The 18420-nt window shown below is 48.7% G+C and overlaps 1 protein-coding gene across 1 annotated transcript in view; it reads left to right on the top strand.

The window, feature by feature from the left end:
• Nucleotides 1-18420, top strand: part of LGR6 (leucine rich repeat containing G protein-coupled receptor 6) — a 155904-nt gene that overhangs the window by 134602 nt on the left and 2882 nt on the right. Inside the window, exons 11-17 of the mRNA XM_086630321.1 lie at nt 726-797; nt 5107-5172; nt 7622-7693; nt 9304-9375; nt 10092-10217; nt 12528-12688; nt 18204-18284. Coding sequence (XP_086486447.1) covers nt 726-797; nt 5107-5172; nt 7622-7693; nt 9304-9375; nt 10092-10217; nt 12528-12688; nt 18204-18284 — 650 coding nt within the window. The remainder of the gene's footprint in view (nt 1-725; nt 798-5106; nt 5173-7621; nt 7694-9303; nt 9376-10091; nt 10218-12527; nt 12689-18203; nt 18285-18420) is intronic.

Raw genomic sequence — 18420 nt, 5'->3', positions numbered from 1 at the left:
TTCCCTTCTGCATCTGTGAAGGAATGAGCCTTTGGGTGCAGTGCTTCAGTGTGGTCTGCTGAGACACAGTGTCTCTGCCCATCCTGGGACCAGCACTGCTAGTGCAGCGCAGGAGACATCTGCTGTGTTTGCCACACATCTACCACCCTGGCTGGGGCTCCTGGAATGGGTCTGGTCCCATCCCTGCACCACCAGAATCAGGAGAGCAGGAGGCTGGAGGACATGCTGTCTCTGGCCACCCACAATTCTCCTCTGTAGGGTGCTGGTCCACACGCTGTGCCCGAGCTGGGAGCACAGCTGAGTGCTCCAGCCTGGGAGTGTGACCTGGTCATGCCTTGCCTCAGGGACCCCGGGACACACCTTACGTCCCACATACATGGGCTTCTGAGGCAGTCATGGCTCCAGGCAGATCACCAAGTCTGGACAACAGGGAACTGAGATGGCAGAGCTTGCCACAGAGGGCACTGCCACCTACCCTCAATGTGGCCAAGGACAGCAGTGAACTCAGTACTCAGCAAGATCCCAGTATTTCTTATAGGCACATTCACCTTTACCAGGTCCAGCAGCAATGTCCAAGTCAGATTTTGTTTCTCTCCAGAGATTTCATTATCCCATTGATATTTTCTCTCCTGACGCCATCTGGGACCAGTAGCGGGGCTTGTGGAACACAGTCTGTGCGCTGGATCTCAGTAACACCATTTCTTCTCTCTCCTCCACTCCTCTAGGACCTTGACCAGGGCAGGCATCCATTTACTCCCCAGGGGGATGTGCCAGCAGCTGCCCAGCCTCCGCGTCCTGTGAGTAACACATTTCTCTCTTCCTCCTGGTCTTTAAAGAAGTGCCATCAGAAACCAGGCTTTCTAGCTCAGGGAGGGGACCAGCTATGGAAGGCCATCCTGTGACTCTTGTTCCCATTACCTTTTTCATGCAGAAAACACCACGTTCTTAGGCACTACCTTGACCTCTACATGTTCTTGAACTTGCTTGCTTCATCCCACAGTGATGCTCTGGACTCAAGGCTGTAAGCAATGAGGCACATCCACATTTGCCTCCTCCTTACTTTGCACCAGTGGCAACTGTTTGCCCCATGTGAGGAGGGTAGAGAGGGTGCAAAGGGCAGTGGGTAAGAATGACAGCAGCATTTCAGAGCTCCTACATATACACAGCACAAAAGCCAGGAGTTAATCACATTTTACAAAGTGCTCTGCCCCATTGTTGGCTTACTGCAGTTGGAGCTCCAGTAAAGTGCTTTAATCTGGAGGAAGGATCCTGTTCATGCTCCTAAAGTGGACTGGCTTGACCTGATGGATACCTGCAAGGCCACATGGCCACAGCCCCTCACATGGTGCAGCAGTGGCAGGTCAGGGTTTTGCTCAGAGTCTCTAAGTTGCTTTGACTCTACCTACTTGGCAAGGCACTGAATGATGCTGAGTGGAGGGATGTGCTTTTTTCTTTAACTTGGTACATGATGAAATCGGCATCTCAGAAAGTCTCCTGCATCTTCTCAGGAATCACATCCCTCATTCCTGAGATCTCCCACCTTGACTGCGGTCAAAGACATCCTCAGGAACTGAGTCATAAGCCAGATTTATACAAGTTTGCAGCATTAAGGCAAGTAGGAGGCTTGCCTCTCATGAGTCTTTATACAAGCAAGCTGAAAATGAAAACAAGTTTGTTCCAGGAAAGCAACAGGAGTGAATTCTTGACCACAGGAATTGGAAACAAGAGGAAAACATGGAAATAAAATAACACAATTTGTAACTTACTAGATCACAGCATTTTGGCTCCAGCTGTCCCTGTAGGGAAGATCTCTCATCTTTAGACATCTGAACCAATTCAGTGGACATCTTGCCACCAAAGTGTAGCCTTTAGAATGGCCCAGGCTGTGCCCAAGCACTCTGTTTATGTTTGCAAGTTATCAGACTGTAAACTTTCGCAGCAGAGCCTGTTCTTCATGCTTGCCTCCTCCTTGTGGGACAGTTTTACTGGGACACCCCACCTTGTGCCTTGTTTCTTTTCCCCAGTGAATTTTACTGAAATTATTTGCGCTGTTTTCAGAGTTTGGAGAGAGGGTATGTGGGCCAGTGTTTGTGCGTGTTTACATCTCTCTTGCCTTTGAAATGTGCTGGCCTTCTGTCCTCGAAGAGCTAGTGATTGTTCTCGCTGCTTTCCCTGTCGTGGTTTAGGCCGATCCGGCAACTAAACCCACGCAGCTCTCCCAGTCCAGTAAAATGGAGAGGAGAGAAAAATGTAATAAAAGAGCTGAGGATCGAGACAGGAACAGAGGAGCACCCACCAACCACGGTCCCGGGCAAAAGAGGCTGTTTTCTTAAGGCAAAACTATTTATTAACAGCTACCTACAAAAGAGAAAAGCACACAAAAACGGTTACTTGAGAGGATAACAAGAAAACAAGGCCAGGTCTTAAAAACAACACCACTCCCCTCCTTTGCTTCTTCTTTCTGGCTCTACCTCCTCCCCCCAGCGGCGCAGGGGGCAGGGAATGGGGGAGTGCAGGTCAGTTCATTCCAAGTTGTTACTGCCGCTTCTCTTAAAGGAAAAGGAGTCCTTACACCATTGTCCCTTGCTCCAGTGGATCCCCTACTCACGGCGAAAGCGTGAATCCTACCCGCTGGGGGGCAAATCCTTACCCCATCGGATTTGCCCAAGTGCGGGCTTTACCAGTCCTGGGCTTTTAAGGAGCTGTAGCCACTCGCCCTGGCGTGGGTCATCAACAAACTTTAAATGTGCTCCGGCGTGGGTCGTCATGTCGACCTTAAATGAGTCTCCATAGAGACTTTAAATGCGTAAAATGTGCCTCGACCTGTGCCCAGGATTCACAATAGTCTCAGGCTCAGGCATCTCCTTTAACAAAGCACCTCCCCATCGGCGGGGGTCATCTCACGGACTCTAGATGCACCGTGCTCAGGCTCTGGCATCTCTTCTCGACGTGGGTCATCCACTGGTTGCGAGTGGGTCTCTGCTTGCTCCACCGAGGGCTGTTACAAGGGGCCGCTCGCAAGGGGGACTCAGCCGCGGCACACGTTGTTCTGTTCCATCTTCACTGACCTCTTATCTGTGTGGCCGTTTCTCTTAGATTTCAGTCCTTTCTGGGTGAACTCGGCCCGATGGGCGCCCCAGGAGCGGGGCTCTCCCCGAGTTCCCCAAGCGGCTCCGCCGCCGCCATCCTCGACGGGGCGGGCATCGGTACGGAGCGGGCGCCGGCCCGGCCGGGAGCCGGGAGCGGGGGCCGTGCCCCTCTCCCGTCTCCTTGCTCCTGGGCACAGGCACACACCTTTCCGGTTCCTTTGTCCGACGTAAATTGGGCAATTCGCAGAGGCGCCGATTGGCTCAAGCCCCGAGGGGGACGGGAGTCCGGTCTGATGGGCAGCTTCTGCCACCCGGACCTCCCCCCCCACTTCAAACCATAACATTCCCCTACTTTGCCAGCCCCTTGGCAGTTCATCAGGTCGACATTAGGACTGTGACACATCTGCACACAGATGATAGAGTTAACACCACATTTCTGGCCTTCTACTGCTCACCCCACCCCACAGATTTTCTGCAGAAATCTTGCACGGGGACTGTAAGAGCCACCCCAGAGGCATGAGGCTCACAGCTGTGCTGCGACACCGCTCTGTGTATGAGCATGGAGCCCAGCACACCCAGCCTTGCCAAGCTTGCTGCTTTTGTTCAGAGCCTCTGTGGCTCAAGGCACAAATTTGTCTTTCCTCTTAAGCAGAAATAGCTGAAGCTTCCCTGAGCAGAACTAAAGTCCCTTGATGCCACTGGTACCTTCATCCTGATGTGTCCACAACACAGCTTCAGTGACTGAGGCTGCTCTGCTGGTATATACTGGGCTCCATCTGGTTACCGTCACTCTGGAGTAACCAAAATTAACTCCTGGGGCTGTGTTGTCCCTCCTTCACTGTCTAGCTGAGGCACCACCCTGTCAAGCCCAGCAGATTGACAAAGGGACCAGAGAAAAGTCACTGATGCTGTAGCTCTTTCTCCATACTGGGTGAGAGTCTCCAGAACAAAGCACAAAACTTTTGCTTGGTTTTCCCTTCCTCCTCCTCCCTGTAATGCAAAACTGGTGGAAAGGAAGTTGACAAAAAAAAATAAATAATTGAAATGGTTTAGCAGCAACTTCCTAGCAGAAAGATGGAAACTGAGTTTGGAAAGTCAGCGGAGAGGCCACATACAAAACTTTACCCTGGGGAAAATTTCCCTTGAACTGCCACAAATCCAGCCTCTGCTGGTGGGGGAAAAAGCTGATTTTAAGTGCTAGTCATTACCCAGCCCATTTCAGTTTTAAGAAATTCACATTAAGCTGTGCAGGATATGTTTTCCTCTGACTATCAAGTCTACCCTGGAAGCTGATGAATCCACCGAGCTATGAAGCAGTGTGAACAGGAGTTTGATCAGAATTGCTTTCAAGCGGCAGCACTTGAAAGAATGGGGAGCAGGGATTTTCACTGTCTGTAATGTCCTGTACCAAATCCCTTCTGTCCCACAACCCTTTCCCTAACACTGGGTAGGAGCTAGGAAAGGCTGAATGGAGAGCAGGCGATGGGCAGTTGGGTTTGCTGTGCCAGGAAGGAGGCAAGGCAGCTGGCACACTGCTCCGCTGGCCAAAACCTCCCCAGGCTCTGCAAGCAGACCTGTAGCTGTTGTGAGCTCTCCCATCCACAACAGCAGGATAGGAGCTCTGGCACAAACACCTCTCTGCTTTGCCCACAGGAAAGCAAGGCTGTGCGTGGCAGAAGTAGGCACTGGGATGCATTTCACAGCTGACTTGGGCTGGGGAGAAAAAGCTCACTCCAGCTGCAGAAGCAGCTCCATCAGTCCGCAGTTTGTGCTGCAGGGAGCTGGGCTGGGGCTGGAGGAGTCAGTAAACCACCAAGCAAACCTTGCCTTGCATAAAGACGCTCCGAGCAAGCATCAGGTGTGTGTGGAGTGGAGATCGCCCTCGCCTGGGGTTACTGTGCTCCACAAAATGGAAGTCGGGTCATCCCCTTCTCCAGCAATATCTGCTTACCAAGGGAGGGCTCAGGGGCACTCGCTTTTGATCTCCTAATGTTCTGTGCTGGTCCTTTCCCTGCAGAGAACTGTCACACAACCAAATCGAAGATCTGCCCAGTTTCCACCGGTGTCAGCGGCTGGAGGAGCTGTGAGTAAAGAAATGCCCTCACTTGCACCGTGCTCAGGGGAAAGGGGCTGATTTGAGGATAGAGGCAGCTCCCAAACACAAAACCCAGCCTTCACCAAGCACTGAGAAAGCTGAACCTTATAACTCACTATTTGGACTGCAAATGGACCAAGGCTCCACACTTTGCTCCTATGCAAATACAGAATAAAAATACATCCCCTGTGCATAGGAGCTTAATTCACTCAGGTCTTTTCAGAGGTCCCAGCCACAGAAAACAGAAGTAGGACATGTCAGCACTGAATTTTACTTCATTAACTCAAGTCCCAGTATGAGCTCATCTCTACCATAAATGTCTTCTCTTTCAAGGAGGGGGTCCCATGCCGTGGGCACAACACAGCACTTATCCACACTGCTCAGGACTAGCCACCCCATAGAGAAGATTGACACTTTCCTTATGTGTAGCACTTGAATTGGGTCTCCTCTGGGCCCTGGGAGGCACCTCTGTTGCTCTGAGACAGTTGTTCATGTTCAGTTCAAAGTTTCTGGAGCTTTAGCCCTACATTTCAAATCTAACAGAAGTTCTTGGCTTTTTTGAGAAAAAAAAAAAAAAAGGGAAATAATAGACTCCATGATTTTTATAGAATTCTGAAACATGGAAGAATAGATGTGTGGGAGCAGCATTCCAGCCGCAGCAAAACTGGACATGAGGACAACTGGACATTTCACCAAGTGAAATCACATGAAAATGAGGGTTACATAGCCTTTGCTGCCTCTTTGGGAGTTCTGAGGACAAAGTTAGAGCTGGGCGTATTTTTATTCAAAGTATCCTCAGGAAAATGTTTGAAAAAATAGAAAAGACATCCAAAAAAGGACAAAAAACTTTCAGAGTTCCAAACCTGTAGTTTCACTCATTGTGCCTCTATTTCTTCTTACGATATTCTATAATACAGCAAATTCAGACTTATCATTAATATAAAATCACAGTAAAATCCTGTTTCAGGCCACTTAAGTCAGACAGACTGTGTCTTAAATTAACATTTTCTTACAAAATGAGTACTTGGTCCCTTAAACCCAAAGTTATCATCCTGTAAGACTCACCCCCACCAGGCATCAGCATTCCTGCTAGGAAATACATTGGAAACAAGTCTGGTGGTGCATGGTGGTACAGCCTGGCATGCAAACAACTTATGTGTGCCAGTTGCTCCGCTGTAACTGCCAATGTGCAAGTTTTTACCTGCAACACACAGGTGGTCCCTCGCAGCTAAACATCCCTGAATACTTTTTCGCTAGCTTGCTCCAACACTCCTTCTTCATAAGCTCCACCTTTCCCACTCAGTGCTCCCCCTACCTGAGACCTCCAAATTTGTGCACAGAGTTTCCCACAGCCCTCACTTGTAATCTTAACTAGACATACAAGGAATGACATCGTGGCTACATGGGGCATTGAGAAACCAGCAGTAAAGCAGATATGAGAACCTCAGGCCCCTTTCTCTGAAACATGAACATGTGACCAAATACCAGCTGAGCCATTACAGCCACCACGTGCAGGTCCTTGTGTGAGATGAGTCGAGATCTCTTCTGATTCTGAAAACAAGTTAGTTATCCAACAAATGTCCTAGGCAGTGGTTGCAGGTTGAGCACTAGGCAGTGGCTGTCTCCACTTGCAGAAGGTCATGGGGACACCACTTTTGCAGGTCTGGAGATTCATGATGGGCATTTCGCAGGAATTTTTAAAAATATTCACCATTGTTCCACACTAGGGAAAAGAAAACTGAAAACCTGTGAATACTTCCCACAAAGTGGATGTTTGCATCAGTTCTAGATGTCTTTTGAGAAGGGGTGGGGAATGTATAGGTCAGTCAGCAAACACCATGGCCAGCTCTTACCCTGCTCCCTCTCCTACCCCAGAGTGCAGGAGGCTGCTGGAAGGGAGATAATCAGGAGCTGAAGCACTTTATGAAAATACACATGCAGGATGTGGATGATGGATTCAGAAATACATTGGGATTTTTCTTCATGAAAAGCTGAGATGCCTTCAGCCCTCAAAACCTCTTCATCATCACCAAGGCAAAGGGAAGCACCATGTAGTCCTTCCTGAAGCATCACACAGAGCAGTTTGCTGGCTCTCTGGCTCCAAGCTCTCCTCTTTTGCTCTGGATGAAGCAGTTTGCAGGCTTAGGGTGGAGCAGAGTAGGAAATCAGCATGGCTTTGGAGATAGTGGGGTACCTTTAACCACTGCACATCAATGGCACTTCACTGTGCCATGATTGCATCAAAAGGAAAGGCTGTCTGAGCCCTGGGCTGTTTAGTTGCTCATCCTGTTTATCCCTTGAAATGAGAGTAGGTCTCCCAAGCTTGAATGACAGCTTCCACTGTGACAGTGCCCATCTGCTGCCATGGGACAAAGATCCCTACTAAGTATGAACACTGCCTTCAGCTGTTTTCTCAAACCAGGTTCTGCTTTTTCAGTGGTCTCCAGCACAACAGGATCCATGAAATCAGAGAAGACACTTTTGTGCAGCTGATGGCCCTGCGGTCCATGTAAGTATTGTCTGGCAGGGGGAAGGACCGGGCTTTTGCTGGGGGAAGGGGAACTGTGAGCACACAGCCAGGCTGATGTAGAGTTTCCCACCCCCACTCCCTCTGCCTCTGCTGGGAGACTTTGCTGTCCGGTCCCTCTTCCACGTCCTCTTAGAAAAGAACAGGGCCAAACCTTCCCTCTGGCTTTCCTTCTGCATGCAGACACCCCTGTAAATAAACTCATTACCTGCCAGCCTTACTGCCCACACATGCAGACACTCAACACCACGTGCTCTAACCACGCTCTGCAACACATTACAGACACCTGCCTCCTAGATGCCCGTGCAGACACGGACTGGTGGCAAGGATTTACCACAGTGTGCATGAGCTCCAGCACTCCTTTCCCTACACATGATAGTCCTGGGCCACGCGCTCCCGGAACATCCATGTAGAACATCCCGTTTGATTTGAGACTGTCTCCCCACAACTCAAAAGCATATGTGAGACGTATTAAGTGCACACAAGCATGCACATATCATACACGCGTAGTGACCTTGCAGTAGACAGCCCGCTTAAGTGCTTGGCATCTCTGAGAAGCTAGTAAGGCTCCGCAGGGCATGATTCTCCCTACGTGTGGGAAAAGCTCTCCAAGTGCTGATGGTCTTTATTTACTGTTCTGTTAGGGAGTGAACAGAATCACATAAAAGCTTTTTCCCATGGTGCAGCAATCTGAGTGTCATTTAATAGGCCAGCATTCCTAGAGATCACATGAGCATCGTGTACACCATGTTTATAACCGCACAGGAACACTGGTGTATTACATGTAACACTACAGACAAGTATGCAAATACAAGCATGCTGCTGCCACACTATAGTCCCACAAATGTACAGCTGCACGTGCAAGCTCTAGCATTTGCCTTTGGGTATGTTCTGGGTCCCTGTGGGAAGGATTCATCTCACTCAACTTCAGCCTTCTGCAGTGTGACGCGTACATCTGGGCAGGCACCCCAGCTCCTTTCAGAGCTGGAGAGATGAAGATATACATAGGAGACTGCTCATGCAGTCAGCCTTAGGAGAAAAAATGCTTTCTGATATGCTGGTTCCTCTGTGCTGATGACAGAGGGAGTTGAGCCCTCTAGCTCAGATGGAAGCGGAGCTTATTGAGGAGCCTCAGTGAGTCCAAGCCAACTGTACATGACAGGAGACACTCTAAGATGACCTTGGTTCACCTTCCACACAGCCCCTGATCCTATCTGCCCTTGCTGGGGCACCTGGCACTGTGACCACATCAAGGATGCTCTGGCACTAAGGCATAATCTCTCTACTGCTCTGAGGTTTAGCATGTTAGCTTAAAATCTCCAAATTTACAGATACGAAACCAAAAAGGAACCTTTCCCATTGGTCTCAGTGGAGGAAATCCTGCAAGGCAAACTCTTGTGCCATCTGTTAGAAACCACCCAGAGCGACCCAGGATATTTGTTTCCAGGGAGCTGCAGTGAGACAGAACTTGCTGCCAATCAAGGAGCTACATATCCCACATTTGCTTGCATCAAATTCCTTGACCAGGCCGGTGTCAGCAGCTTCACTGCCCTGCTCCTCACCCCTCTTGCTGGTGTGTCCTTCCCTTGCAGAGACCTGAGCTGGAATTACATCCAGTTTATTCACCCTGAAGCCTTTGTGACCCTGCACTCGCTCACCAAACTGTAAGTTGCAGTGATATTTCTTTCACAGTGGGCCATGGACAGTAGGTATCTGAGGACCTCAGACTGGCTACCAGGACACTTGGCATTTAGATATCAGAAGGCTGCAGTGCTGAGGTGCATGTCTCAGCACTGACATAGGCAGATCAAATCCCAAGGTTTCCTATCAATACTAAAGGGATGATGAAAGTGCAGAAGGGTCCATCTTCAAGATGCTCTCACCCTGAGCACTTAAACCTCCACTTTCTAATGCTTTCATACCTGCCTTAGATGCCTTTATGAAAGATGAACATGATAGACCATTTCCGCAAGACTCATTGCAGACCATCTTTGCTGACTCTGGAGGGGTCCCCAGTTCTCAGCCCCCTCACTACTCTTGGGTATTTTATGGACTGGGAGTTGCAGTCACACCTGACCTGTTATGGGAGAAGTGGTGGGGGAAGAGATGTCTGAGGTAGATATGGGCACAGGGAGGTAGATACCACCCAGAGCTTTCAGTGTGGGCATTAATCCCTGCCCCTCATTTTCCCCAGGGACTGCAGTATCAATCCATTTATCTCCAGAGGATCCTGGTCCCCATGCAGCACTCAGCCTCATTTCAGCATCACATTTGAGAGATCGATTGAGGCAGACAATATGGCTTTCCAAGCCTCTGCTTGGCTGAGCTACCACTAGCAGCAAAATCCTGACCACAGTCTACTCTGCTTTCCCTTCATCAGGGACTTGACTGATAATCAGCTGGTCACACTGCCTCTGGAGGGTTTGGGTGGACTGACCCATCTGAAGCTCCAAGGCAATCCGTCTCTCTCTGAGCCCTTCACCAAGGAGAGCTTCCCCAAAATGAGGTACTGGCGGTGTTGGCTCTTTCACTTCTGGTGCTCAGCACAGCCTCTATTTGCTTACAGCAATCAGCCTCCTGCTTTCCTGTTTATCTCTGTCCTTTCAGGCCAACAGATTGCAGAAGCTTCATCTGCTGCTAATGCGCATCTTTCAAAGTCTTACGTGGGAGAGCGGCGATGTGCTCCCAGGCCCGCTGCCCCCACCCCAAACACAGACACAAGTGGAAAGCATGGAGCAAGCCCAGCTCAGGGCTCCTCTCAATGGAAAACATTCCCAGAAGCCAGTCCTAGCTAATGACATGCAGCTTTCCTTCAGTAAACTCTGTTTGTGTGGCCATGTCTTATCTGCTATGGATTAATGAGGAGCCTGGAGGGGTCAAACTGAGCAAGATGAGGCTGCAAAGGCTCAGAGCACAGTGCCGCACTGCAGGCTCTGGGTCTCCTGATCCTCTTTTAGTGGTGGGTCTCCAGTGCAGCATTTGCCTTCATCTTCTGCTTGGATCTCCCAGGTAGTCCCCTTGGAGACAAGGATGCATGAGCTCATGCTCTCACTCTTCCAGTACGGGTTCCTAAGGCTTCCCAAATTTAGACGCCCACTGCTGAAGTCACAGGCGACTGCACCAGCATTGAGCTTAATAGCTTAGGTTTGATGAAAAGTGGGGAGTTGTCATTTCAGTATGCTTTAGCAATGGTGCCTGCAGGGCTTTCTCTTCTGACTTTTTTGACTTATAGCTGGGATCTGCTGCATGACTGGTTTTCAAATGGCAGGGGATCTCAGAAGCTTCTGGAGGGCTTTCCAAGCCCAGGATAGCAGTCTCTTGTGCAGAGTGAGTTCAAGTTCAGCACTTTCAGGGGCATTTCTCCTCTAAATTAATTCCATTGACATCTGTGGAGCTGTTTTGGCTTTGTACCAGACAGACTGAGTCTACAGGAGCGGTTCATTGAACCACACCAGGTGATGGATTCATTAATGTTTCCTAAATTTTGAAGTAGTGCCATTAAGTAGTCTTATTCTTGGGGCATATGTCTGGAGGAATCATCTGAGAACAGTTCTTAGCCATTCTGGGAGGATCCATACCTCCCTGCCACCTTTCAAGAACAGGATTTAATTTGGAGCTTACAGCAGGATATACAGCTTGTATACAGAGTTTCCATAGCCTCCTGGGGCTCAGCCAGAAATGTTTGGGAACTTAAAACTAAAGCATATTTTTAGAATATAAGGTTTCACCATATTTACTGATCTTGCCAGAAGGCCTTAATTGTCTGGAAAACCTGGGGTTCCTTTGCCTTCATCGGCAGTCTTCTTGACTTTAAATGGCTTTAAACTGAAAGAGGGGAGATTTAGATTGGATATAAGGAAGAAATTTTTCACTCTGAGGGTAGTGAGGCACTGGACCAGGTTGCCCAGAGAAGTTGTGGATGCCCCATCCCTGGAAGTGTTCAAGGCCAGGTTGGATGAGGCTTTGGGCAACCAGGTGTCCCTGCCTGTGGCAGAGGGGTTGGAACTAGATGATCTTTGAGGTTCCTTCCAACCCAAACCATTCTGTAGTTCTGTGACTTCTAGCAAAGAAGCAGGAGTTTTCTATCTTTAAAGAAAATGCAGCTGCTGACAGATAGCCTGGTGTTTCATTCAGATGATGTTCAGCTGCTGTTTAATTAATCTTGTAATACATGCTATAATGAACAAATAACAATTCTACCTTCAAGTAGAAATCAGACATATAAAAATAAATTGCTACACTTGACAGGTCTGAGATTTCCCTGCCCGAGCTGGTAGGGGTGAACCACGCTGATGGAACTGGAGTTTGGAGTGCCTCTCTGACCTACAGCAACAAGCAAAGGGGACCTTGCCCTTTCTCAGGCTCTTGGGAAGCTTCTCACCTTGAACAAAATGAAGGATGCCCAGCAAAAAATGGTCTTGGGGTAAAAAACAAAGACTCCACTTGCACATGGTATATCACCAGAGTGCCTGGGAAAGAGAGGCTGATTCAGACTAGGGACAACTGCAGAAAGATTTTTAGGAATTATTCAGGAACTTCAGTGCAGTTTTCAAACCTGGTGTTTGATGACGTATTATTTATAGACAGTGTCTTAAGCATCAAAAGTGAGGCAGTGCAGAGACACTGTGGAGTGAATTTGGCCCACCCTCTGTCCTACATGGAGTTCTTTTCACTGTAGCAAAGTCCTGCTCCAGCGTAACCATCAGTTGATAGAATGGTTTTTCTATAGAATGTGGAAATTCAGCAAAAAGTGCAAAGCAATAGAGTCAGGTCATGGAGGTGACATGCCTGAAAGTTCCACTTTCTCCCTTTGCAGAGTCCTTGAGGTACCTTATGCCTACCAGTGCTGCGCCTATGGAAGCTGCAGCAGCTTCTTCAAGATGTCCGATCAGTGGGAGGCAGAACACATGAGCCCTGAGGAGGAGGATCCCCACAAGAGGACCATGGAATTGTTTCCAGGTCATACTGATAATCACTGTAAGTAAACTGGGCTGAATGAGGATTAATCCATGGGCAGGGCCATGCCGCGAGCTTGGATGTGATCCTGCATTTGCATGAGTGATCCCACTGCCAAACGTGGAGTTATACCTGCCTTGGGGAAGGCAGGTTGATCCTTGTCCAGCTCTGATGGCCAGCTGCTGTGCACAGGCTTCAATTAGTGTCACCGCATTGGAGAAAGAGCTGATGTGGCACATCCAAACCTTCACAATCTAACAGCAAGATCTGGCAGTCCTCAACAGGATGGGCACGTGGGCTAATTTGGCCTTGCTGACTATAGAGGGAGGCTATCCAAGCCACCTGAGCAAGGTGGCTGAGGTTATATGGAACAGATTCTGGGCTTGGTCATCAGACTTCTGGGCAGTACGGAGTGTCTGGCAAAATTCTTTGTTGCTACAACATACAGAGGATGGGCCCTACAATTAATCTGAATGATAAGAGAAAGAACTTGAACTGGAACGTGCAGCTGGCTGGAGGCAGAGAGATCCATGTCCACTCTCCTTCTGTGCTCATACCCTGATGCTATAGCAAAGGTCAGGGTTAGGTATGAACTAGGCCCGTTAGGTGTGAAAAGGACACGTGTGGGGAATACGATTTGCTCAGCATGGGGGCCAGCCTATATAGGGCAGAAGTTAAAGACGAGCAGTGCCTTCTGTTCAAGAATCAATTTATTCTGTGCTCCAAAATGCAGTTCTGCATGGACCTCCATAAAATACGCTGGGCAGAGTCAGCAGACCTCCTGCACCCACAGATTCACAGCACAACAGCAGCTGCAGGCAGAAAGCTGGTGTGATCCCTTTGCAAGGGAATTTCAGAACAACATGTAGAAAAGCATGAGCTGCTTTGCTTGCTCTGTAACTGCTGAAGAGTGGAAATAGCATTTCATGACACAATTTGGATGCTGTGTTTGTTTATATATTTGTGTAAACACTGAGGCCACATGCACTGCGGCGGTCTGAAACAGCCTGTAGGCAAAACCACATCATGCTATGCGTTTGTAGCAGAAAGGGAGAGGGCTGAGTCCCTGAGGAGCACTTGACTCACCTGCTCCTGGGAGCACCAGGCACCAGCCATAACCAGCGGCTCTGCAGCATCTCCTCATGCTTCCTAAGCAGGCAGGACTGAATCTGGAGACAGATATTGACCAAAAGCAGTTGGGGTCTCTGTGTTACAGCAGTGACAGGAGGCAGGATGACCCAGACACTTTATGACACACCCAGCAAGTGAGTCACTAGCCCTGTGTCCCTGCCATCTGCCCTGCCCCACCCCCATCTTTCACAGACTAAGAATAAGCTTTAGCAATGTCGGCGATCCAGCCAGAGACTAGCAAGTGTGACTTCCACCAGCATGACGTGTGATGTGGCTCCTGGAAGCATGGCAGACTTGGTGGTTACACTGGGCAGACTGTACAGAGGAATCATATGTTACAGTCATTGCTGCAGGAGTTTCTTCTCAGCTGAGTCAGTTTTTCCATCATTAATGCAGCCCATACTTTTAACTGTCCTTCTGCATATAGTTGCGGTGTTTGCCGAGCAAATTACAGCATCTGTGAAAAGATCTGCTTTGTGGCTAGGGCCCATAGTACTACTTGCAGACCTGCTCTTGGTGGGCATCAAAGCATTAGGCATCTCAAAGGATACTCTCTCCTGGTCCTGTCAGCTCCCACAGGCTCCCAGGCCTCCAAGCCAGTCTCAGTCCCATGGATTCCATGTGTGCTCATGAGATATTAAGACCAGAAGGGAATGCTGAGCGAATCCAAGATGTGCCCCATGAGACTATTAGCAGCTCATAAATGCTCACATTTTCAGATGTGAAGGCATGAGGTTTGTCTTGAAATACCAGACCACAGAGGTGCAAATGTAAAATGCACAAGAACATCCTTCCTTACTATGTGCAGCTTTTGCACATAACTCTCCTTACCTTAGCAATGCATGGTCTATTCTCGACAATGAGAATTTTGTGATATTGCTGGTTTACTTAATTAATCGTTGCTTTATTTCTGTTCCCAATGCTTCCTGTCTGATGGCCACCAGTGGTATTTAGCTGTGTTACATGAATCTTGTAACACTTCCTCATTAAAGAAGAAAAATGCTCCCAAACATTCCTTCCATGTAAGAGATAAAGTGGTCTCATTAAGAGAAAATAACTCAGGGCTGTATCCCTGCAGTGTACAGCCAGGTTTGTCAGATGTTTGGATGCTGTAGGAGAACTTGTGAAAGGAATGTGGCACACCTCCAGATAGCCGTGTCCTCTCAGCTTTGCATAGTGCTTCCAGCAAGGGGTTGAGAATCCGTTTACAAACAAGTCCATAGAACCTCACAGCCAGGCAGTGAAAGGCAACTTGTCTCAGACAGCCATGAAAGGGCAAGAAATGGGTCTCTGGTGGCACATCCCTGCTCCAGCAGCCAGGCAATGCTGCCTCCCACAGCATGTCCCATTCCCGCATCCAGCACCCATCAGCCAAGCCCAGCACCCAAAAGACCATCTGAATTCAGCCACAGAGCACATGTGGTGCCATGGACCCTAGGCCAGCTCAGCTCTTTCCCTTTCTTCCAGGGCCCCAGATGCCCAGGAACCCCCTGGACACCACCTAAGTGTGTCCATTCACATCTGAGTAATGGCCAATCGAGGCCCAAAGGAGTGCAGTTAGTGCATGCCGGATCACTCTGTCATCTTGTCATGACAGATCTTTAAGGTCGTGCTATCCAAAATTATGGTGCTTGGGATATGCCTCTTTGGATTATAATTGTAGGCATTTAGCAGATACCTCGTGCCCCAAGCCTGTCCCGTGTGGCTGGACAGCAGCCCAAAGGTGATTCGAGGGCTTGTCACACAGGACATCCACCCAACACTCCCCAGCAGCTCGCTCCTGCCACACTCCCAAAACTGACTGCAGGGAGAAGACAGGCAAAGTGCAAGTATTACCATTGCAATGGGACACTTCTGTCGCAGACCCAGCACCCCCACTTTGAGACTACTGGTTTGAGGATAGAAAGGGGGGGTGTTTTCTTACATCATATGTTTGCAATAATGAACAAAGCTACAGAAAGTGAGAACACACTTGTGTGGTTATCATATGGTTATCACATTTGCATGGTTGACAATAGGACCCTGCTTTATCCAGTCCAGCACCTCCATTAGCTTGTAATGGTGATTAATTAACTTTTGCAACCACCCAGCAAATCCTGTCTGGTCCTTAGAGCTACACTTTTCCTGCTTCTGTCATTCAAGAAGGTACCCCAAAAAGCACCTGCCCAGGCCCCTTGCAGCCACCCGTGTCCTAACCCTGAGGGAGAGAGCAATTATCTGCAAACCCCACGTGGGGACTGCCCTGGCTAAGGCAGACGATACAAAAGGGGAAGAAGCATTCAGCCCAGTGCTTCTTGTTCTACCCCTTCTCCAGCAACTCTCCTCTTCCTCCTGCTTTGATGTTGGTACAGCCGGCTGGAAACCATTTTCCACAGAAAGGGCACTACTAGCAAAGTGGGTTTTTTTTCCATAAGGCCTTAGAAAGTGGAGTTGCCTTAGCAAAATTCAGATAAATAAGGGCTACTTCAAAAGCAATGTAGTCTGCCTTGCTAGAACACAACAGCCATTTTCTTTTCTCTACAGTTCCCAGGCTGGGAGAAGTACTGATTTCTAGCAGAGAGGTACATTTTCTACTTTGAATCGTGCTGTGCTGGCCGAAGAGTGCCTTGCAATTCACAGCTAGCTCAGTACTTCAGGCAAAACAAAAGATCACTACCTCACTTCATGCAAATGTTTAAGCTGTGCTTAGAACAGCCTTTTGGCATGCTGGCCCTTTGAAGAGAAAAGGGATGGGGCAGGTTGCACTTTAACATTACAATGGGTTGGGTGGCAGAGGGGCACAGAAAGGCAAGTCTGCACTGATTTGAGTATCATGACTGCACATCACAGCCTCCGCACTGTGGATGGAAAAGACACTGGAGATTTATAAGACTATAAAACACAAGGAGGACTATAAGACTATAAAACACAAGTCTTGCCAGACTCCAAAGCAGCTGTAATATTTCAACTCTTATACAGATAGATTTTAAAAATGTCATTTTTTTCCAAAGCTCATTGAAGCTGAGAATGTCACAATGCTTGTCAGGAGGCTCTAAAGATAGCACGCTATTTGTCATCATTCTTTAATCGAATAATCCCAGTCATATTTTCAAACACAGACAGGGAGTAGACCTCATGAGAGGCACCATTTCTAAACAGATTAGGCAACTAAATCTCACTTATCTGTATCTTCAGCACTGTGGAAACTCATCTTCCTGGCCAGTGTCTCAGCTGCCAGGTGCACACCTGGGCACCAGCATCCATTCATATCACCCAAGGGAGAGTTCATCCCACAGCCACAGATACAGCTCCCTCCCTATCGGGCTGTGGCAAGCACAAAACATCCTTTCCCCTTCCTCCTGCCTGCATAAAACCCTCCAGAGATCTCCACTGGGAACAGAAGGCCAGGCTGGTGCCATGGGTGGTAATGGTGCAGCAGGACAGCAGCTGTCCTCACTGTGTCCCAGCACTGTGAATCAGTGATTGTTTGAGAAGAGAAACAAAGAACAAAGCAGAAAAGCATGTCTTGGATTAGAAAAAGAGGACACCATTCTCCTTAGTGATGACATACATCTACAGGCCATGGAAAGCACAGCTGAGGTCTCAGCCCCATTCTCTTCCAGCAGCTTCTCCTTCAGGCAGAAAGTCTCTCTCTGACCCTCAGAGAGCCCAAGCCTGGCACACGGTGCAGCTGCCAGCATGATGGAGATGCTGGCCCAGCAGGGTGGGCTCTGAGGGCACAGATCCAAAGATCCCACAGATCCAAAGTCTGCAGGCATGGGCTATCAGTCTGCCTTTAAGCAAATCCAGGACTGAGAACCTCCAGGGGTAAAACCAAGGCATCGCAGTTCCAAGAAATCATAGGACATAAAATAAAGCAATAAACATTGGGTTCTCTTATGTTTTTGCTTCTGAACCGTTTGGTGGTTGTTGCTGACGAAGAATTTGTGCTGCAAGTAGAGGCTAATGGCTCTTTGAACAAAGCTCCCAAGTCCTTGTTGATGAATTGGCATTGGACGAGGCCTGTCCAGAAAGCTTCTATTTAGAAGATGCATTTGAAGGCTTTGTTTTCTGTAACCACATAGGCTGGAGTATTTCTTTATTTTTAATAAAGCATGCTAGGAGGAGGGATCTGCAGTCACACGACTCCGGGATCTGTGGCACTTACACTTCAAATGTTGGGAGAAACCTGAAAACAAAGGGGTTGGCCACATTGCAACTCACCAACATTTACAAGACCTTCTCCCTCTACAGCAGTGACTGCAGAGAACAAACTGGACACCAGCAGCTACTTTGAACTTGTGGGCTGGGAACTTGATGGGAAGGTCTGTGTTGAGGACAGACAATGAGAAAAGCTTCAGGCCAGCTAGCCCTGATGACCCTCCTCCTTCTTTGAGCACCATTTCTCTGTTATTTTTCTCCCCAGATGACCTAGATGGAGACGACCTCCAGCTGGACCTTGAGGAATCAAAGCTGCACCTCACTATTCAGTGCACACCAAGCCCCGGTGAGCAGCCAGGGAAGCCTTTTGCTCTGAATACAGTTGGAATCCTTTAAGCTTCTCTAAATCCCCAGGATCCCACAAACCTTCCTGCAGTGTCTCACAGACATGCAAATCAGAAGCCTAAATGGTTGGGCTTTTG

The sequence above is a fragment of the Tauraco erythrolophus genome, assembly GCF_009769465.1.
Source record: "Tauraco erythrolophus isolate bTauEry1 chromosome 27 unlocalized genomic scaffold, bTauEry1.pri scaffold_49_arrow_ctg1, whole genome shotgun sequence".
NCBI lineage: Eukaryota > Metazoa > Chordata > Aves > Musophagiformes > Musophagidae > Tauraco > Tauraco erythrolophus.
This window is presented reverse-complemented; position numbering and strand designations above follow the sequence as displayed.